The following is a 23,767-nucleotide window of genomic DNA, read 5'->3' on the forward strand; positions in this document are numbered from 1 at the left end:
GATGAAAGATCATTGACCTGAAACTTTGGCTCTGTTTTGCTCTCCGTAGATGCTGCTTGACCTGCCAAGTAGAAACAACTGCTCATTATATTTGCTTGAATTCCTTTCTTTTGGCCAAATAAATATTTCCTCTCGGGAGTTACAGGCATGGCGAGCATGTTTACCCGAAATAAAGCAAACAGATCTTTCATCAGGATAAAATATAAGGTTACAGTTATGTACTTGTATGCAATTATCAGATTTTTTTTTAGCAATCGTCCATGTGACTAAAACAAACTTGAATCTTCCTGCAAAAGTATGCATAAAAGAGGTAAAAAGTAGATGCATTTAAAAGGAGAGTGCAAAATTATGCCGCATTGTGCTAGATCTTTGCTGCTGCAGCAAAATTACGTGTGCGATATTCCTTCTTGGGAATTGAAAGATCTACAGTACCAATGTTGGCAAGCTATTTTTGCTAAATATGCAGAAAAATTGCACAAGTTAAACTCGGTTCTAAATTGGTATAAGTATTTGTGTTATATATTTCCAGGTTGGATTACAGAAATGTAACTTAGCACTTCAGAAGTAGTAAAAATAAAAGCTGCAAAAACAATTTAGTGACACACGATTTTTATTTCACTAAGTCTATCATGCTTGCTTTGAGCACTGTGCCTGGAGCTTGAATTTGGGCTGCAGTAACAGCCATGAGGAAATTGCAAGCAGTGCATCTTCCAAAGTGACTGCAAAGCTGATCATCAGTAACTTGCACAGTCAGACAAGGAAAACTGTGGGGGATATGTACATTTGTCAAGTGACCCCAGATATCAAACAAGGGGTGGAAGGAATCAGGCCAACGACTTCCACTCAAAAATTATACCGTGACACCTGTTGAAACTTTCATGTAGATGGAATGTGGTTGAGGACATGAGCTTGCATGCGATTATTTGAAGGTTAGTCTCAAATGCAAACAAGGACAAATAAATGGTTCCATGAGTGAGAGAGTGATAGTGCTTCACACAAAGGGTGGTGGGTGTATGGAACAAGCTGCCAGAGGAGGTAGTTAAGGCAGGGACTATCCCAACATTTAAGAAACAGTTAAGACAGGTACATGGATAGGACAGGTTTGGAGCGATATGGACCAAATGCAGCAGGTGGAACTAGTGTAGCTGGGACATGTTGGCCGGTGTGGACAAGTTGGGCAGAAGGGCCTGTCTCCAGACTGTTTCACTCTATGACTCTAGTCTAGCACTATTCCCTGCACTTCCGTGTGTCTATCTAAAAGCCTCCTCAACACTACCATCATACCCGCCTCCACCGGCAACCCTGGCGATATGTTTCAGGCCCCCGCTATTCATTGTGTAAAAAAGCTTCTCCCACACATCTCCATTAAACTTTCTCCTTCTCACCTTATGGCTATACCCTCTAGTATTGGATATATCCACCTGGGAAAAAGCTCTGACTGTCTGAGGTTGTCATAGACAAGTGAAATTTAAGAAAAAGAATGCTTTTGGTGTTTAAAAAGAACAATGTATTTCAATTTTGTATGAAACACTCAATCTACCACCAAAATCATGTTAATTCAAAACTACTGACCATAGTGGATCGTATGTGAGCTGTTAACACCAAAGCTCATAAACATCATTATCAAGGATTTTGTTGGAATAAATGAGAAACTAGTTCCACTACAGATGATTCAATAGTCATAATGCTGGGATTAAAGAGAGTCTCAAAAATAACCCAGACAGGCAAAATTTCGAGTCATAGAGTTGTGCAGTGTGGAAATAGGCCCTTTGGCCTAACTTGCATACGCCAACCAACTTGCCCCATCGACACTAATTCCACCTCCCTCTAACCATATCCATGTACTTGTCCAAATGTTTTTTAAACATTGTGACAGTACCTGCCTCAACCATCTCCTCCAGCAGCTTGTTCCATATACCCACCACCCTTATATGTAAAAAGGTTGCCACCCACGTTCCTATTAGATCTTTCCCCCCTCACCTTAAACCTGTGTCCTCTGGTTCTTACTCTGGGTAAAAGACTCTGTGCGTTTACTTTATCTATTCCTTTCATGATTTTATACACCTCTATAAGATTATCTCTCATCCTCCTCATAGCTACAAAGAATAATGTCCAAGCCTGCTCAACCTCTCCCTATAGCTTTGGCCTTCAAGTCCTGGCAACATCCTGTAACAGGGTGACTGAAACACAACACTCAAAATGTGGTCTCACTAATATCTTGTACAACTGTAACTTGACCTCCCAACTTCTATACTCAATACTTTGACTGATGAAGAACAAAAGCCTCTTGACCAACCTCTCCACCTGTGACATCACATGTACCTGCACGCCAAGATCCCTCTGGTCTACAACATTCTCCAGGGCTCTGCCACTCACTGTATAGGTCCTGGTTAGACTTCTCAAGGAGCAACACCTCGCACTTGTCTGCATTAAACTCTATCAACCATTTCTCAGCCCACCTGCCCAACCGATCAAGATCATGCTGCCATTTTTGACAACCATCTTCACTATCTACAAATACCACACACTTCAGTGTTATCTGCAAGCCTATTAATAATGCCTTGTATGTTCTCATTCAAATTATTGATATAGATGACAAACAGCATTGGGTCCAACACCAAACCCTGAGACACACCGCAAGTCTCAAGCTTCTAGTCCGAAAAACAACCTTCCACCATCACCCTCTACTGTATTCCATAAAGCTAACTTCTATCCATTCAGTATCTCTCCTTGGATCCCATGCAAACTAACCTTCCAGAGCACATTTATTTTAAGATGGATACTGACCTTCACACCATGGAAGGGTTCTATGGGAAATTCTGCCTCAAAAAGGCAGCCAATATCACAGACTTTGACACTTTCATTTTGCTTCTACCATCGGGTACAGGAGCTAAAAACCGTGACTACCAAATACAGTAGCCTTTTCCCAAAAATCATCAGGATCTTGAACACTACACATCATCAACCTCAGCAACTTTGAACTTTAAACACTAATGACTTTCCATTTGTTTTGCACTAGCATTCTAGTTATTAATTTATTGATTTTTGAAAATATATTAAATATTATCTATGTGTATTATGTTTACAGGCCTATTAAACTGCTGAAAGCAAGGATTTTATAGTTCCATTGTCGGTCCATATGACAATTAAACACTCTTGACTCTTGAATCGTTGTGGTTAAGAATGCAATGAGGAAAATATATTTCATAATTTGCCACGGCTAATTGAACAATTAAACAAAGGGACATTTTATAGTGCTAAGGGGAATGTTGGAAAGACTGAATAACTCTTTCTACAAGGGGGGGATATACAATATATCAAATTACCTTTTTCTGCAGAACATTTGTATTTGGTTGCTTTAAACACTTTGAAATTGACTTCCTTCCTGATATTCTATGAAATATTTGGACCAAAATTGCAACAGATTCTTCAATTCCACAGGAAAATAAAACCAGTTCTTCCCTTCAATCTTCCCTTCACCCAAACCCACCACCCTTCTCTCCAATCTTCTGTTACCTATACAAATCCCATTTCTATTCTTCAGAATCTTTCTATTTCAGCAATGAAAGAATTTCACGTAAGAAAGAACTTCATTGTTCTAACTGGGACGTATGACAATAAAACACTTGACTCTTGACAAACTGGTGAAATTGCAGTTGTTGATAATCGAGATTTTTGCATTATTAAGAAAAATCTTGATCAGAAAGTCCATGCGCACAAGATTTTCTTCCATTTAAAAAAATTATTCTAAATATTTATCATTATTAGGGAAATCATTGGATGTTCAATTAAATCTGCGTTGTTAACTATCATTATATAATTTCAGACACTGCACAAGTTTGTTAAAAAGTAAATCTTACAAAATCCTACATTTCTCGCCTGATCACGCCACAACAACTTCAAAGTAATTTTTTGAGAAAACATTTGACATTCATGGTTGAACCTCATTACCTGTACGATTCTTTGCTGCACTGAACGTCAACTGTTAATGCCACACAAGAACTGATATTTGACCCTTCTTTCAGTTTCCCGCAAAATAATTCCACTTTCGAATTATCTTCCCAACACCAGATTAATGAAAAGCACAAAAACTGAAGCTAGAGTGAGAATCAATAATTTCATGAAAAAAAAACATTGAGCAACACAGCTCACACTGTGAAAACGCAGTTGTATCTCAAATTTACTTGTGGCGGGCCGAGCCACTTTGGTATCGAACCTTCGTTTGTCGGGCTCAAACTCTCATGTGGGACGGGCATGATCTGGGCCGACCCGATCACGGGGTCCAGGGGGCGGGCCGTCGTGTGCCAGGAGAACAAAGGATTTGGCAGTTGGGATTTGAACTCGGGCACGCGCGGATGAGCGACGGAACTGTATTCAGTTAATGATTAAACAAGAGTGTTTACACGACGTGTGGACCTCAACATTTTCTTTGAAAAGTAAAGCACCCAAAAACAAAATACATTTCATTCTCCTACCAAAATAATTTACCCGAAAGCACAACAGATCTTTCCTCAAGGACCCACAATGGCTTCTACTTAATCTCCCAAAGCTTTGTTAGTTCCCTTTGCCTCCTCCTAACTCCTACTGCCCCAAGCCGCATACCTGATACAAGCAATGGCAGACACTTCTCAGCTGTGGAGGAAACTCGGAGGAGGAATTAATGATTGCAGAGAAAAATATCTGTGTCATTTGGAGTAGATTCCGTTGATTTTCATCCAGGCTTTCCGTTGGTTCTAACCTGTTGAGCAGTATTTAGATCATTACTCATGTGAATGGTGAAAGACACTTGCACAAAACACCATGAATAAAGATTTGTTTTAAAACAGCTGTGCATTTGTCTACAGCATATTCAGCCAGTAGATAGGGTAGCAAATTCTATATCCTTTTATTAATGATTCTCCAGGCTACTCTCATTTTATAAGAATCCTTATTTAGCTGTTCTGTGGGGAGAGAAGGCAGGAGAATGGGATTGAGAGGGAAAGATAGATCAACCATGATAGAATGGCAGAGTAGACTTGATGGGCCAAATGGCTTAATTCTGCTCCTAGAACTTTTGAACATTTGGACATAAATCTGCACTTGACAACGTGACAGAAGATTTTAATGTTGGTTAACCAACTGTTGAAAGCACCATGCTGCCTCATCAGGTATATATATAGTCTACAAAAAAGAGTGTGTGCTTTTAAAATCTGAAAGAGGTGGAAGGGTAACAATGAAATTGGCATCATCGAGTGCACACTTCAGCCATTTAAGTCACCACTCTTCTTTATGGAGACCCATTAAATTTACAGCCTGCATAAAGTTCAGAATTCAAATCCAATTTGACCTCGAACAATCCAATCGCACCAGACTCCAAGCATGCATTTAAAAAATATATATTTACCTATCCTTGAACTAAATAATCAGTTCTTTTTGGCTTGACTTGGGAATCCAAACCTGACTTGGAACTGTCTTGACAGTGCAGGACCAACAGAAGTGTATTTAAGCTGGAGCAGTACCTCCAGTCCCATCTCCTCAGTCTGAAGGAGGGTCCCAACCCAAAACGTCACCCATCCTCCTTCTCTGGAAATGCTGCCTGAGTTACTCAGGCATTTTGTGTCTATATTCATGGACAGTGACCAACTGGAGAGCAGCAAGGGTGAGAATTTGATCAGATTCTAATTTTGCCCTTCCACGTCTAGATTATTGGAATACTATTAGCATACACTCTCCCTGCTCTGGCCCACCTGTGCTAACTCTACTGTTTTTACTGACCAACCCCAAATAACTTCATACCATCCAGGAGGAGTCAATATTCAGAAAAGTTAGCAAAATAAATTATCCTTTCAATCTGCAATCATGCCCATATTCAGCTATATTAACCTGCAGGTGCATAGTTGTATTTCTGTGCCTTTAAGTTGCTGGCCCTAACAGTATCAACCAAGATGGAACAGGGAAGATAACAGAGGAATCATAACCTACTCACTCAATCAATCTGGTTTTAATGCACTGTTTGGATTGTTCCTGGTATTGCCCTTAATCTGGTACCAGCTCACTGTACAAATGATCCAGAACATGGTTCATAGACCACCACCAAAGCCTACTCAATCCAAAGTTTAACATCTGCATTAGATGTTGATTAGCTGGTAGAGCTGCTGCCTCACTGCTGCCTCAGAGACCTGGATTCGATCCTGACCTCAGTTTGCATGGTCTCCTTGTGATCACGTATGTTTCCCCTGGGAGCTCCGGTTTCCTCTCACATCCCAAAGGAGTTGGTCAATTGGCCACTGTAAATTGCCCCTTGTTTGCAATTGAGTGAAGAAATGGTGATTATACAGAATTTGTGTGAATGGGTGTTTGATGGTGGGTGTGGACTCAATGGGCTGTAGTTTCCATGCTGCATCTTTCATTGAGTCAATAATTAATTCAGTTCAATTTTACTACTAAGTTCAACACTAATCTCAGGATCAATGCCACCCCCAACAATTTCCACAGTTTGAACTCCACTGCAGCAAGAGATGACAAACATTTCAAACTATTTAGGATTGGGAGGTGGGGGAATAGCTGTTCAGGAAGATGGCTCTTTCAGATAATAGGAATAAAGAATTTTTGTGCAGACACTGCACAATTTGAAGATTTTGTTTTATTTTCTCTTTGATAAAAGGTTTCATAATTGCATAGAAATATCATCAGAGATCAGGATACTGACAAAAATAATGGAAAATCAGTCCTAACCTGGTAGGATCAACTTCAAAGCTGAGATGCTGTTTCTCGGGATCTTTAAGAACAGTTTTCAGCAAAGGCTCAAGCAGTTTCTGTAAATATGTAGCACCGTAGACCTGAAAGGATCAAGATCAAAAGATTTGCAATGTAAAAACGATTTTTAAAAACGCACATCCTGCATGTAAAAAGTCCACAGGTTGGAATTAGATTTGTCAATAAAATTGACAATCGACATGCCCCGCGATGGTACCAAGTTATAACAAAAAACAAAGGAGATGCAAGGAACAGCAGATGCTGAAGTCTTGACTGCTGGAGGAACTCAAGCAGATCAGGCGGCATGAGTTCATAAGTGCTAAGAGCAGAAATAGGCCATTTGGCCCATCAAGCCATTCAATAATGGCTGATCTATCTCTCCATCCTAGCCCAATTCTCCTGCTTTCTCCCCATGACCCCTGACACCCGTGCTAATCAAGAATCTATCTCTCTCTGCCTTCAAAATATCCATTGATCCTTCTTCAGTCTTCCAAAGTTCCTCCAGAATTTTGTTTATTGATAGAAAATAAAATGATGAAAGAACTTTGGTGGAAAATTGAAGGTGGGTCCCAACACAAAACATTGTATGTCCATAATTCAAATGTGTCGACTCAAAAATAGATGAAAACTATGGCATATACTAGGGAATCTTATCAAAGCTGCAGCCAGATCTCAAGAGGCAAATTACTTGCAAAATCAATCTCTCAATTAATATTTACAGCCCTCAGGGTTACTTAACATCACCCCTCCCTCCCCAGCCTCCAATTATAAGCACATGCATTTCCTAAATTCCTCTCAGAGGGTGGCAGAAACTTTGTGGAAGAAACTTTCCATTGGGAATGTACTCATCAAACATCTCTTTTAATTTTTTTTTCAATGCAAAGAACCAAAGGACGGCTCTTTCAGATAATGGGGATAATGAATCCTTGTGCAGACATTAAACAATTTGAAAATGTGAATTAATTTTCTCTTTGATAAAAGGGTTTCATCATAAGTGCATTGAAATATCATCAGGATACTGACAAAAATAATGGAAAATCAGTTCTAACCTGGTAGGTTGGCACTTTTAAAAATGGAAGTATTCAACTATAAAATGGAAGAGTGCAGCACAGGAACGGCCCCCTCACCCCACAATGAACATGATGCCAAGTTCAACTGATCTCATCTGCCCGTACATGATCCATATCCCTGGATTCCTTGTACTTCCATGTGTCTCTCTTAAAGCCTCTGAAACACCACTATTGTAGCTGCCTCCACCACCACCACCACCTCTGCAATGTGTTCTAGGCTCGCTGTGTAAAAAATAATTTGCCCTGTACATCTCCATTAAACCTTCCTCTTCCAACCTCCTCTCGTGTTGGACATTTCCAACCTGGGAAAAAATATTCTGTCTATCCTTTCTGGGCCTCTCATAAGTTTACATACTTACCATGAAGCCTCCCCTCAACCTCAGACATTCCAGAGAAAACTATCCAAGTTCATCCAACCTCTCCTTGCAGGCAGCTAAAACCCTCCAATCCAGGCAGCATTCTGGCAAACCTCCTCTGCACCCTCGCCATAGCCTCCACATCTTCCTGTAATGGGATGACCAGAACTGCATGCAATACTTCAACTGCGGTCTAACCAATCTTACAACTGCATCATGATTTCCTGACACTTATACTCAAAACTGCCGGACAGTTGATGAAATGCCTTTAAGCTGAAACTTTAAATTCAGCTTCATTGACTTCTTTGATACATTGGCCTTCATCAGACTGGGCATTGAGAATAGAGGTTGGAACGCTATGTTACCGTTGTGCAAGACTTTGGCAAGGTTGCATTTGGAGTATTGTGTTCAGTTTTGGTATCCTTCGCTGCGGACCGTCCGGCGCGGCCTGCAACAACAACAGCCTGACTGCGGGAGAACGGCAGGAGAAGGGAAAGACATTGTGGCCTTCCATCACAGTGAGGAGAGGACTGGAGGAGACACTGTGATGGATGTTTCTTTGATGGATGTTTCTTTTTTTGTGTGTTTTTGGGGTTGTGTAATTTTAATGCCTATTTAATGCTTTTATTGTTGGACTGTGGATGACTGAATTTCGTCCAATTTGGATGACAAATAAAGCTATCTTGAATCTTGAATCTTGCTAAGGGAAGGATGTCATCAAGCTGGAAAGAATTCAGAGATTTACAGGGCATTGCCAGAACTAGAGGGACTCAGCTCGAGGGAAAGGTTGGGCAGGCAACAACTTGGAGTGCAGGAGACTGGGGGGTGATCTTATAAAATCATGATAGGAATAGATAGTGTGAATGAACAGAGCATTTTACTCTGGGTAGGGGAATCAGGAACCACAGGGCGCAGGTTTAAGGTGAGAGGGGAAAGATTTAATAGGAACCCAAGGGGCAACTTTTCCCTCAGAGAATGATGGATATATGAAACGAGCTGCCAGAGGAAGTAGTTGTGGCAGGTACTGTAATAGCATTCAAAAGACAATTGGACAGGTACATGGATAGTTGAGGGATATGGACCAAACATGGGCAAATGGAACCAGCTTAGATGGGGCATCTTGGTCAGTATGGGTAAGTAGGCCCAAGAGCCATTTTCTGAATTGTTTGCCTATCGTGAAAGGAAATGGAAAAGCAGCATTTCAGGTAGGGAACCTTCTTCAGCCTGACCTGCTGAGGTCCTATTTGTTTTGTGCTGAAGATACCAGGACCTGCAGTTGCTTCTGTCACCATCATATGATTAGCACAAGTTAACACGTGCACTTAAATTAGAAATATGAACGGAGTACCTCAAAGTGAAATGACCCATTGGCAAGAAGAAAATTTCACATTCCCTTAAAATCTAGTCCTTCAGAGTATCATTGTAAATTTACCTTAAAGCAGAATGTCATTATTTTACTTGCAAGGCTATTGCCTCGAAAGAGAGTCTGCATGGAATCTGCCAGTTCAACTTCCTTAGAGAACATGTTCCATAGCAACTGATACAGAAGATGACGTGAATCAAATAACGTCACCAGCACTCGAGCAAGCTCATCCTAGGGGGTGGGGGAAGAGGGAGGGGGTGAGAAAACGCAAATATAATTATCAATTACAGAACTGTCTGAAGCAATTGAAGATTTTGAATTAGCTACGAGAAAGAACAGCATAGGGTTAATGCATAATGCCAGTGACAAGCAGCAGAAAATTAGGTTTGAATACAATTCTTTGAAAAATATTTCCAGTAACTACTACCTACCAGCAGAGTCAAAGAGTCAAACAGCACAGAAACAGGCCGTTCGGCCCAACTCGTCCATGTAGGTCCATGTGCCCATACCTGGACGGACCATATCCCTCTAAACATCACCTCCCTTTCGACCTGTCCAAATGTTGTTATTGTACCTGCCTCTATCACTTCCTCTGGCAGTTTGTTCCATTCGCCCACCACCCACAGTGAAAAGGTTTCCCTTCATGTTTTTTGATTAAATCTTTCCTCTCATTTTAAACCCATGTCCTCCATGAGGATGTTGACAGGACTCGAGGGCCTGAACTATCGGAAGAGGTTGGGAAGGCTAGGAATTTATTCCTTGGAGCTCGGTCGGCTGAGGGGTGATCTGAGAGGCTTATAAAATCATGAGGGGAATAGATAGGGTTAATGCACAGTCTTTTACCCAGGGTAAGAGAATCAGGAAGTAGAGAACCTAGGTTTAAGGAGAGAGGGGAACCCGAGGGGCAACCTTCTCACTCAGGGTGGTGGGTGTATGGAATGGGCTGCCAGAGGAGGTAGTTGAGACTGGAATGGTAACAACATTTAAAAGACATTTGGACAGGGTTGTGAATAGGAAAGGTTTAGAGGGATACAGACCAAATGCCGGAAAACGGGACTATCTTGGATGGAGCATCCTGGTTGGCATGGGCAAGATGGACTCAAGTGCCTGTTTATGTGTTTTATGGCTCTGTGAATCTATGACAGTGGATCTCATGGTTTTGAGAGAACCTTCATTCGTAATATATCATGACCTGGGTTTCGTTGCTTTGATCAATATGAGTGGATCAAGGACCATTAGCATTTTGTGATCCATCTTAATTCCAGAACAGGAATGCTGAAAAGTTAATTTACTACTTCCAAGCCCAATCAACCCGTTTCCTCGTATTTTGAACACGGAACACAAATTCGCAGAAATGTGCAAGCAGAATGCTTAAATTTAACTTTTGTTTGTCCAATGATAAATTATCGGTGGCCAATTTTTCCCCCCCAACTTTCTGCTGGTTTTCACTGGCAAGAGTTTGCAAGAACAAGATTCAGATCTGGTGCTCAGCTCCAACCAAGTCATGCTATCTCATTAAAATGGCTACCCATACCATAGCTCCATTTAGCTGCCATAAGCATATCACCACCACAAGGAAATGACTAGAGGGCTATTTAAGTTCTCTGCTAAAAGCAGTTGGAGAATTATTGCAATTGGTTCAAGAGTGCATTTTGCTGTATGCACATTTTAAGATTTCCTACCTGTTGGTTGAGATTTGAGACAGGCCCAATGGAAGTCTGCGGTAAAAATGAAGAATTGCATTTTTTTGAGCTACATCTGTGCAATACTTTTCACGAAAGTGCAATTTGTAAAAGTCAACTTTGGAAACTTTTTAATTGGTCAGATGTGTTCCAATTCCATTGTGTTTGGTAGGTGGGGCGAGGAAAAGCTAATTTCAGATATTTGTCAGAATCCCGTTTCAGAAAGTCACCAGCTCCTCGAGGCATGTTCTGACTTCCATTCTCGTGGGGGGCTGCCTGACCTTTGCTTCCACCATGTCCATCGTGATTCAGATAATTAGCAAACTTGCCCAGTTTGGTGTGGGGTGATGAACAAAAGCAGCAGACAAATCTGTTTCTGTATCAGCAAAACGGCATGTCATTTTGCAGTGCCACTAAACTACCAGAATTACTAAAATTAAACTGCAATTTACTTGAAGTTTGAGTATGAATCAGAGTGCATTAAAGAATTAATAATTAGCTCACAACAAATGTAATTAGTTCCATTAAGGCACAAAACAAAAGAAGTGATCCAACGATAGCTAACAAGAGGCATTAACTTAAATGAAAAAGCAAGCCTGTATTTGGGAAAATTTCTATTCAGAAAAGGAGGACCAAGAAATTGATAAGGAAAAGGAAGGCAAAAAAAAAGAAAACAGTGAAAGCTTTTACAGATATGCAAAATGGAAAATAAGCAAAAATTAATGTGAGTCCACTATTGACTGAGACAGCAATAATTATATTGGTAATTAAAAAAAGATGAATTAAAAATGTGGTTTCTAAAAGAATAGAAAAAATTGACTGCCTATAATCTCTCGAGTTGAGAGATCTCATTGAAATATACTTTGGTTAGGCTGCATTTGTAGTATTACATGCAGTTCTGGTCATCCCATTCCAGGAAAGATGCATGGACTTTGGAAAGAGGGAGAGGAGCTTTACTCAGCTGATGCCTGGAAGGGGCATTAGCTACAGGGAGAGGTTGGACAGACCTGGATTGTTTTCTCTGATGCGCCGGAGGTCACGGGAAAGTGGTAGGAAATTGTATGAGTCACAGATAGGACAGTCAGTCAGAACCTACTCCCCAAGATGGAAAATTAGAGGGCAGAACTTGAAGGTCAGAGAGGAAAAGTTTAAAGGAGATGGCCAAGAACAAGTTTTGTTTTACACAGAGGGTGGTGAGTGCCTGGCACTCGCTGCTGGGGATGGTGGATGAGGCGGATAGTGGCATTTAAGAGATTTTTGGATCGGTGCATGGATATGCAGGAAATGAATGGATATGCTTTATGTGAAGGCAGATAAGAGTTGGTCTTCGCATCATGTTTGGCACAGACATTGCGGGCCGAAGGGCCAGTTTCTGTGCTGTTCATTTTCAAAATTATTATGGGATTGATAACATAGATACAGGATTGATATTTCTCCTTGTCGGTTCATTCAGTACATGCAGTCAAAATTAAAAAGTTCGCTATTCAAGATGAAGAGAACAGTTTTCTTCAACCAAAGGGTAGTGAATCTTGTGGAGGCTCAGCCATAAACATATTCTAGGCAGATTGATTTTTGTTTTTTAAGGGAATCAATGGATATGAGTTAGTGCAGATGAAATGTGCAGGAACGAACAGCAGATGCTGGTTGAAACTGAAGATAAACACAAAAAGCTGGAGTAATTCAGCGAGTCAGATAGCACCTCTGGAGAAAAGGAATAGGTGACGTTGCGGGTCGAGACCCTTCTTCAAGGTTAGTGCAGGCAAGTTACAAATAGGTAAAATAGTGGTAATTATTTTTATTGATGGTGGAAAAGGGCATATGGGGCCTATTGCTGTTTGTACTTCTTGTGCTTTTCGGTTCTTAGTGGACAGTTGTGGTAAGTTATAGTTTCATCTTAGGTTTACTTTTGTATACGATTAAGATACCACGTCATGTGCTGTGCAGAGAATTGCAGTTAATTATTTTTGTTATTGGCATTCCTGCATTATCATATCATATCATATCATATATATACAGCCGGAAACAGGCCTTTTCGGCCCTCCAAGTCCGTGCCGCCCAGTGATCCCCGTACATTAACACTATCCTACACCCACTAGGGACAATTTTTACATTTACCCAGCCAATTAACCTACATACCTGTACGTCTTTGGAGTGCATTGATAGAGTGACTGATGAATGTTGCACACAATAAGTTATTCTCATGTAAAAAGTTGCTTAATATTCACAAATGCAGACCTCCCAACATTTGATTTTACAAATTCATAATTTTGATGTCCAAATTCATAATATGGAGCGTAATGCAACTTTTCAGCAAAAAAAAAGTATGCACGCCAAATGCGCATTGCGCTACATTCATGTGTGAAAAACTATTATTTCCAACAGTCTGTAGTTCTTGGACTACATGTACAATGTCAGGCCTATCATGAGTATATTCTGCTATTTATAGAAAGGTTATTGAACAGAGATACTTTTTACAACACAAAGAAAAAATTGTTTTGTTTTGATTTTTCTATTTTGCTTTTTCCTTACACATCCCAATTCTCTTGGTATTGAATAAAAGAACAATGGTCATAAAATGTATGACTAAGTTATGAAGAGTTGATATATGCGACTCGACTAAGCATACGGAAGAATTTGTTGAGTAGGAAGAAGCCAGAATTTCACCCATTCCTTCTCTCCTGAGATGCTGCCTGACTCGCTGAGTTACTTCAGCATTTTGTGATACCTTCGAAGTACTTGTTGAAGTAAATTCACACATAAATTGATAATCAGCCCAAAAAGGTGGTAATTGGCTTTTCTGCTGTGTTTTATATTTTAACCCCGTCTTAATTAATATAGTTATATAATCTTGCACTCAAATGTAATATTTACTCATTACAGTTCCACCGCTAATTTTCTGGCACTCTTGGTTCCAGAGCTTTGCTGGTTTATCCAGCCGGCGAAGGAAGTCAGCTGTGGGGAGAGATGTGCTGGTTCCGGCCGCAGGTTGCAAATTCAACCCACCGATCAGCCATGGAAGTCCCGATGAGGTCGAGATTGGCTGCCTTGCCCCATCTGGGTGCCACATTTTTGGGGAGACTTCCAGGGCTGGGGGATTTCCCACGGAACTCCTAGCGACCTCTAGCGGCCGAATTGACAAATTGCAATTACCGACTGTTTTGCGGGAAAATGTGAGGCAAAATCGGAATTGCGGACATGAAATAAGAAAGCGGAAACTTTCCGCCAAATTCGGAAGGGTTGGGAGGGGTGCAAATGCTGAAACCAGGGGGACAAAGGGACAGGATGGCAACATGTAAATCGTAAAGACATATCAGGTTTGGAGAGAAATTGCTTTTGCAGAATAGATAATTACAAACATGCACAAGTAACTCAAATTTATCACTCCGATCCATTTCAAACTATCTTCATGCACTTTAATGTCAATTAGATTAAGATTGTGCTTATGGCACGAAGAATTTATTGGACAAAACTAGAAAATTCTGAGTAAAGTGTTCTTCTGAGACCAATGTTACGAGCTATCGTTTCAACATATGAGCAACTTGAAGTAATAAAGTATAGAAAAACATACCAAATAAACTGAACATAACGTGATCTGTTCGGCTATCAACTGTGAAATTTTATTTCTTTCAAACAATCCTACAACTATAATTGTTTCTTTTTTTTTTAGAGATACAGTGCGGAAACAGGCCCTTCGGCCCACCGAGTTCGCGCCGCCCAGCGATCCCCACACATTAACACTATCCTACACACACTAGGGACAATTCTTACCCGGTCAATTAACCTACATACCTGTACGTCTTTGGAGTGTGGGAGGAAACCGAAGATCTCGGAGAAAACGCACGCAGGTCACGGGGAGAACGTACAAACTCCGTACAGACGGCGCCCGTAATCAGGATCGAACCCGAGTCTCCGGCGCTGCATTCGCTGTAAGGCAGCAACTCTACCGCTGCGCCACCGTGCCACAGTTTCCTCGCTCCCCATGTCTCCTTAATCCTTAGCTTTAAGCCTACAAACTTCTTCACCCCCACATCCCTGCTCCAAGCCCAAACACCACTTAATACAACTTCAAAAACAGTCAGGCATTGCAGCTTCGGAAATCATCAGCTCGGGAATTTAACAAAGGACCACACTCAGTCATTTGAAGCTTTGCTGCCATCATCAGGCGCAAGACTGAGTTACTTCTCTTTACTATTTAAAGAGTTGATCTTGTGCAATGTTACGAGGAAAAAAGAACCGGATTCTACATGGTCACCATCTCGTCATCATGTAATACGATAATACAATCGTTCACTATTCACTCCAGTTGGTTGTTATTGTACAATCTACAAAAGACAAAATGCAAGAATGGCAGGCCATTCTGACGGAATCAGTGGGGCAAAGCTTTAACCAGAGAGCTAAAGACATCGGCTCTTACTAATTATTCTGTAATAAGCATATGTGAGAGAGTTAGATTCATGCGACACGGAAACAGCCCTTCAGCCCAATTCGTCCATGCTGACCAAGATGCCCTGCTGAAATTGGTCTGCTTTTCCCACATTAAACCCATATCTCACATGATGTAACACATGCAGTACTACAGAATATTTTCTGAAGTCAATGAAGCTAATTTTCATTTAAATGAGTCAACATTGGCTTCCACTAGCTCCCCAAAGTATTTGCACCATAATGGATCCTTGCTCAGTGAAATATCAATGTACTAACTATGATTTAATGCCCACTCCCACTGCCCACCATCCCCTCCTTAGACCCCTCCCCACCCACCCACTACAAAACAATTTCCTCCAGTTTACCATATTAGATGAAGTAAAGCAGCAGCTCATGGTCAACATTATCTCATCTTTATAGCATCCTCAAAACAGCAATTATATCCCCTTCCAGTATTCAAAACAGAAAATTACTCTTCCATAGAACCTTTCAGTTGTTTTTGGCTCCATTCTATGCATCTAATTGCCTAAATAACTTTTACACTGAAGCCTTTTACACTACAGACAGGATTCCACTTGCATTCACACAAATGAATGGAAGGTGGCTGAAGTCCCGAAGAGGTTGAGATTGGCCGCCTCACCTCGCCCAGGTGCCATATTTTCGAGGGGACATCCGGAGGGTTTTTTATCCAAATTAAAAGGGGGGGCCCAGACCTCCAGTTGCCAGAAAATCGGTGGTGGACATTTACACCCTTACATCTAATATGTCTTCAATTATATATATTGATATATAAAATGAGACTCCATTGATAACATCTAACCATGACTACTTTTCTATCCCAGCACTTAACATTGTTGAGAAGTAAGTATATCTACAATATTTCCATTGGGGCAAGGTTAATATATTGACATTAATTCTGCCTGTGAATGAATAAGTGAAGCAAATAATTTCTACAAGTAACCACTATTTAAGAGCAGAAGAACTTTTCTCTCAGATTTATATGTCTCTATGAACATTTCACAATCTCTTCAAACATGGACGAAGGGACAAATTCAAATTCATGAAGTGTGCAATTTGAGTGAAATAAGAACACACACCAGCACACAGAAGAAGGTAGTTACAAATTTTAGTTTCATTGAGAGCTTTGCTTAGAACTCAGTGAACACAAGGCATAGCAGCTAAAGTGACCAAACATCAGTCTATATTTCGTTTTCTTATCCATCATTCGTGAACTGATTGGCTGATTAGTGAAAATACCACTGGTCAGTTTAAATACATGCAGTTAACTTCCTTTTGAAAGTCAAGTAATTCTTTCATGCAAAGCCTTGATTAAGCGGTGGTTACAAGACAGATTGAATTAAAAAGCTATTTGGCATATCTCAAGTTGGAAAAGGCATGAAAAATAAGCTGTCAAGTGTGGGACTTCTTACAATAAATGATTCATGAAGGTAATTTATTTTGCAAATAAATATTTTTTAGCTGGGACACTGTGTGAGGAGAGGAAAGGGCAGTGGGAAGGCCAGTTTGCTTCGTATTATCTGGCATTTGTCACCATCCTCTGCTTACATTTTACTTACTATCCCCAAACCACACAACAATCTTTGCCCATCCAGTGAAAATTTCCCCTTGCATGAGACAATAAAACACAGACATTTTGAACAGCTAAAACTGTTTACTTTGCCAAGGTAACTCTACTTACCCACTGTGAACAAGGCACCACATTGGCAAGAGCCATTGCAATAGGAAGTTCCCCCTGATCTCCCATCATAGTGACCAACTCCACAAGCCTTTCAAATCGATCAGCCAGTACAGTTTCTGCTAGAGTATCAAACTCGGTCCCCTGTTGAAGAATTTTAGTTAGCACTTCCATGAAGGTGGCTCTTGTCTGAAGATCTTTATGGTAACCCAAGCCTAAGCATAATAAAGACAACATCAGAAGAAGAAAAAAATCCAATTAGGCTTTGGGAAAAAAACAAGACAAACCTTCAAGAACACATTTTTCAAATCAAAGACTTTCTTTAAGCAAATCTAAAGGAACATTCATGAAAGCTCAAGAATTCTGAAAATACAACAGCAACCCAACAGAACAATACATGGCATGCTGGAATACGATTTTAAGATTGTTTACCTATTGCAATTGTAAGATTATTGGTGAGGTCACATTGGAGCATTGTGTTAAATTTTGGTCATCCTGCTTTTGGAAGGATATCATTAAGCTGGAAAGAGTGCAAAGAAGATTTGCTCAGATGCAAGTGCCTGAGCTACAAGGAGAGATTAGACAAGGTTGGATTTTATTCCTTAGTGTCAGAGGCTCAGGGGTGATCTTATTGAGGTGCATAAAATCATGAGGGAAATTGATAGGGTGGAATAGACAGAGGAGGGGAATTCAATATTCATGCCATTGGCAATGTGAGATGCTATTACATAATTTTATTTGTTCAATTCACATGTGTATTGAAGCCTCAAATCGCAAGAATTACCCATGAAAAACATCAAAATTTGCAAAAAATTTACTTTGAATTATGAATAAAATGCATTTGAGCTCACCGATTGAGTGCATGAGTCCACTGTCCACATTGGCGTTGAGAAGGTTGGACATGGCGAGAACCGTGCAGTGCCTAAGTGATGCAAGGCGACGCGACATCCCTCTCTTCCGTCCGCCGGTTTGTGCCGATTCCTCCTCAACTTCGCTGCAGTCGTTGAGCAAGTTCATGAAGAGCGTGAAATACCTAAAGGAGAGGCACTTTTACTGCGATATTGCAATTACTGAAATGGCAGATTAGAAGCTTTTTGGACAGAGTTCAAATTGCTGTCAGATACAACAAATGCATTTTTGTTGTTCTCGATGTCACAAAATGGACTCACTTGAGGAAGAGCTGCGATTTAGCTTCCATTAGTTCTACGCCATCCCCCTCTTCAGGCTGTAAAGGTAATCCTGCAAGCAACGACACCACTGCCTCCATACTCGCTTGGTCAAGGTCTCTGTACAACACATTCATAAAAACAGACATTCTAGAATTAATATAACATTATTTTCCTCATTGCGGACATTGGACTTTGTCGATGGAACTTCTGGGCTACAACGCTGAAAACTATACTCCACACGCTGTATCTTTCCCTTTGCTCTACTTATTGTACTTGAGCTTGACTTGATTGTATGTATTTATTATCTGATCTGATAAGACAGCATGCAAAACAAACCTTTTCACGTCTACATGTGAAAATGATAAACTTAAACCATAATTTTTTTGTTGCACCAGATGAAATTCAAATCCAAAGTTAGAATGTGATTTCATTCCCATGTGAAGTTGATGCAAAATTCCTTACATTAACAAAATCAATTAATTTCTGAGCACTTGATAAAAAATCAAAATGCTTTTCTAAAAATTGAATATTTGCAAGAGGAAGACGCAAGAGATTGGAAGAGAGGACCAGGAGATTAAAAGTGAGGCAGAAAACATGTGGCTAACATACAGACCTGGTGTATGCAATAGAATAAAGTCGAAAATGGAAGGAGGACAAAAATAAATCAACTCTTTAAAATGCATAAATATAATTTTATAAAACCACTGAACCAGTGCACGTTACATTATTCAGTATTCTATAACTTTACACAGACCAAAAGATAATATACCACTAAATGAAAATGCCGTTATGCTGTTAGATACTCAAACTACCTCAAGTTCTGTGGTGCTTCCAAGGAGCACATTTGATCTAAAGAGGCACCGGAAGAAATTCTAGCACAATTATCAACTCTCAAATAAAAAGGTAAGATTTTTTTTGCAACACAAGACCCAAGCAACAGTTAATCTATTAATGATGTTTGGAACTGCTTAAAATAAAAAGTAGTAGAATTAAAGTTTGGAATGGAAAATTATAGAATGGTTATCAAAAACTTTAGTGCCACAATGAAATTAAAAAAGAACTATAATGTTTACGATGAGCTCCAACAGTGAACAGTTGAGTTGAAAGCATGGTGAGATTCTTATATCTTCATAGCCTTTGGGGTTTGGGGATGTATAGGCATAAATGATTAAAAGCTATACAGCACCCCAGGGTATTTCCACAACGATCAGCGTTTTTCAAAGCAAATTACTTTAATGTTTTTATATTGGTAAGATTGCTAGCAAACTCAGATATACTTAAGTTAGAAAACATTTGTTTTCAGCGTTTAACTAAAAATCACGAGAAAAAGAGGATTAATTAAATAATGTTGATCTTGGCTCAGAAACATTTAATTGGAGGAAAGATCTATTTACCTTGTTAAGCATTTCACATCATCATCAGCAGCCTGGTTTGATGTTCCCATTACCCAATCCGTCAAGTACTCCACCATCTTATTCCTGGACAAAAATAAACTAAACATGAGTCCCCAGTATCAATGTACCCATGAGGTTGACCACCAAGTTTCCACGGTGGAAGCATCTACTTACAATGTGGAAAAACTATTATCATTCCTTCTTCTCCCTGCTCCCGTATGGCAGCAGGTACAGAAGTTTGAAAGCATGCACCACCAGACAAAGGAACAGATTCTTCTCCTTTGTTATCAAGTTTCTGAATCATAAGCTACGGCATTGTCCGATTCACCTTGGCTCTTATGCTAACATTAGACTTTGTCCATGGAACTGGTGCACTACAATGCTGAGAACTATATTCTGCATTCTTTATCTTCCCCTTTGCTCTATCTATTGTACTCAAATTTGACTTGATTGTACTTATGTACTGTATCATCTGATCTGATTGTATAGCACGCAATACAAAGCTTTTCGCTGTACCTTGGCACACCGGACAATAAAAAACATAAACCTTTCTGTGACGGACATTAGAAGGATGGAACTGCAGATGCTGGTTTATGTAAAAGGCCACCAGGTGCTGAAGTACCTCAGCAGATCAAGCAGCAAGAAGCATCTCTGGAGAATGTGACAATTTGGATTGGGACCCCTTTTCAGACTAATTGGTCTAAAGAGAGGTCCCGATCCAAATCATCACCTGTCCATGTTCTCCAGAGATGCTGCTTGGCCCGCTGAGTTACTCCAGCACTTTGTGTCCTTTTGTAACAGATATTGCATTCCAACTCACTGGGTAATTGGCTCAAAATCACCGTTGTATATTTTTTCACTTATTCATAGGAAGTGGAAGAAAATGAAAAGCCATTTTTTATTGTGCATCCCCTAAAATGGGATTGCTCGCCATTTTCACTCCTATTGAGAGTGAATAACAATGTGGATAAGCACGGCAGATTGCCTCCACTGAATGGCAACAGGCAACGAGATTGCATTTTATGACTGGCTGGTAGTTCCGCTGTCATTATTTTCATGCAAAATTAAAATTTTCGAATTTCACATCCCAGTTGCCATCGTGATTTTAAAAGCTCTTCCTGGGTCGAGGCTCCAGGTTTAGTTTAGTTTAGAGATATAGAGTGGAAACTGGCCATATGATCCACTGAGCCCATGCCGACCACTGATCCGTGCACAAGTTCTAACCTACACACTGGCGACAATTTTTTTACGGAAGCCAATTATCTTACAAACCTGCACGTCTTTGGAATGTGGAAGGAAACCGGAGCACCCGGAGAAAACCCACACAGTCACGGGGAGAACATGCAGGCCAGGCATGTGAGCGAGGTAAAACAATGAAGAAGAGCCAAGCGCTTGCACAAGGCGTACAATGGGAGTCAAGAAATTGGAAAGTTTTTGAAAACGTACACACAAAATTACCCGTTTCAAGCCTCTTTCAGTGCATTTCAAAGTAAAAATAGACATTACAAAATAATGTGAATATGTCACTGTATACCAATAACATTTTGAAGTAAATTTGCACTTTAATTGATAATCAGCCGAAAAAGGTGGTAATTGGCTTTCCTGCTGTATTTTATATTTTAACCCTGTCTTAATTAATTTAGTTATATAATCTTGCACTTAAATTTAATATTTACTCATTACAGTTCCACCACAGATTTCCTGGCACTCTTGGTTCCAGAGCTTTGCTGGTTTATCCAGCAGGCCAAGGAAGTCGGCTATGGGGATAGATGTGCTGGCTCCAGCTGGGCTGGAGTTCCAGAGCCCCAGCCACAGGTTGCAAATTCAACCCACTGATCGGCCATGGAAGTCCCGATGAGGTTGAAATTGGCTGCCTTGCCCAGCCTAGGCGCCACATTTTCGGGGAGACTTCCAGGGCGCGAGGGATTTCTTGCAGAACCCCAAGCGACTTCTAGTGGAACCCCAGTGTTCATTATGTCTATACATCTTTTTTTTTCCTTTATTTTTTTCGATCCGATTTCTCAGTTTATTTGGCAAAGTGAAAAACGCGGAAATCATACAAGTGCGGAAAATGGATTTTAAAAATGCAGAAATCCGCGGAAACGCGGAAAATTCACATGCCTGGTAAACGCTGAGCAGACAGCCCCATAGTCAGGATCGAACCCAGGTTTCTGGGGCTGTAAGGCAGCAACTCTACCGCGGCACCACTCCTCTCTGGTCTCTGTATGCTGCCCCTGTATCACCACTGCAATATTTAAGGCAAAATACTCACCTGAATTTCATCTCTTGACAGAAGGAGAGATCGTCTCGTCTCTCCATCATAACCTCCACCAACTGACAGAGTTTGGTTTTGATCTGGATTGCATGGACAGTATTCCCAAGGACCCGAACATATCTGCATTGAAGAGCACAGATTAACTTGTCGGGTTATACAATTTGAAACACTCAGTTTGTGCACCAGCTGACAGCATGAAGGAATGTTAATAGTTCAGGAATGCCAACAACAAAATATCAGATTGTCAAACTATTTTACACGACCAAGAAGCAGGCCAATGGTATGGAATCAGTGGCTCTCAAGAATACACTATCACTCAAATTGAAATGTGCAGCATAGAAACACGCTCTGTGGCCCACCGAGTACATGCCAACCAGCGATCGTCTGCTCACACGAGTTAAATGTTATCCTACTCTCTCCTCCACTTCCTACACACTGGGGATGATTTACAGAGGCCAATTAATCTACAAACCCACATGTATTTGGGATGTGGGAGGAAACCGGGGCATCCGGAGGAAACCCATGTCGTCACGGGGAGAACGTGCATATTCCACACAGATCCGAGGTTAGGATCCATCCCAGGTTTCTGGCACTGCGAGACAGCAGCTCTACCAGCTGTGCCACTGTGCCACCCCAACTTTTAAGCAAATTTAGAATAAATGAGGACAGTAGGTATTCATGCTCTAAATCGTTGTCAGAGTCTTCATCATCTCTAACCCAGCTCTTTCATAAACCTAGAATGCACCTTTTGAGGCAGATGGCCTTTTACATTTCAAGTCATGCTGATTTATTTACTGTCTTCATGACATTTAGCAAAGATTCTACACTCTTAAATGAATAATTATTATTTGGGCAAGAGCGATGAGGAAGATTAGGTCATGGTACCAATGGAAGGAATCATCTCCGGAGACTAAATGGACTCAAGCACAAACCCTTGAACAAAACAACACCTTACCTGACTAAATTGAGCATCATTGTCTCAATGCTAGCTTCACCCAGGTGCTCCGAATTGCCATCAGTGTGATTGTCAAGTAAGTTCTTCATAATTGCTATGGTCTGCTCCACAAACGGTGTGTTTGTGTCATTCAGTAACACCTGCATTAAATATAGTCACATTTTAAGAAGCATAGTTATGCTAATTTAAAACACCATGTGCAACCAAAGAGGAACACAGAGGCCCAAGGCAAAATAACCTATTAACCTTTGACCAAAACAAAATTATGAAATAAACAAAATCTCAACAATAAATAAGATAGATACAACTTAAATAAAAATGATCTCCTGGAGATATTAAAAATCGGCCATGGCGTGTGAGGCAGCAGCTTTACCAGCTGCACCACTGTACCATGTTTGCATGTTTTGTTTGATAATAATTGCAGAAACTTAATTTATATCAAGTATATGTACTGGTCCACCTCCATTTACTCACCACCCCTTCCCTTCCCTTCCCATCCATAACAGCACTTGGGGCTACTGACTATCCCGCGGTCTAGGCTTAAGCTCAGGGGTGACCGCGCTTTTGCGGTTGCAGCTCCTAGACTGTGGAACAGCATCCCTCTCCCCATCAGAACTGCCCCCTCCATCGACTCCTTTAAGTCCAGG

The 23,767-nt window shown here is 40.6% G+C and overlaps 1 protein-coding gene across 8 annotated transcripts in view; it reads right to left on the reverse strand.

Annotated features, from left to right (window-relative positions):
• Positions 1-23,767, reverse strand: part of nf1a (neurofibromin 1a) — a 306,791-nt gene that overhangs the window by 165,437 nt on the left and 117,587 nt on the right. For 5 of the 8 annotated variants that reach the window (XM_078422133.1, XM_078422135.1, XM_078422132.1 and 2 more), the window contains 10 exons: positions 23,121-23,260; positions 22,163-22,285; positions 19,891-19,974; positions 18,497-18,613; positions 18,179-18,360; positions 17,331-17,542; positions 11,207-11,242; positions 9,594-9,755; positions 6,715-6,818; positions 4,603-4,738 (listed from right to left, as the gene is read on the reverse strand). In XM_078422133.1, the coding sequence (XP_078278259.1) occupies positions 4,603-4,738; positions 6,715-6,818; positions 9,594-9,755; positions 11,207-11,242; positions 17,331-17,542; positions 18,179-18,360; positions 18,497-18,613; positions 19,891-19,974; positions 22,163-22,285; positions 23,121-23,260 (1,296 nt within the window). The remainder of the gene's footprint in view (positions 1-4,602; positions 4,739-6,714; positions 6,819-9,593; positions 9,756-11,206; positions 11,243-17,330; positions 17,543-18,178; positions 18,361-18,496; positions 18,614-19,890; positions 19,975-22,162; positions 22,286-23,120; positions 23,261-23,767) is intronic. The other 3 variants (XM_078422136.1, XM_078422134.1, XR_013548929.1) reach the window with 2 other exon arrangements.

This window comes from Rhinoraja longicauda, chromosome 26 (assembly GCF_053455715.1).
Source record: "Rhinoraja longicauda isolate Sanriku21f chromosome 26, sRhiLon1.1, whole genome shotgun sequence".
In the NCBI taxonomy this organism is placed as follows: domain Eukaryota; kingdom Metazoa; phylum Chordata; class Chondrichthyes; order Rajiformes; family Arhynchobatidae; genus Rhinoraja; species Rhinoraja longicauda.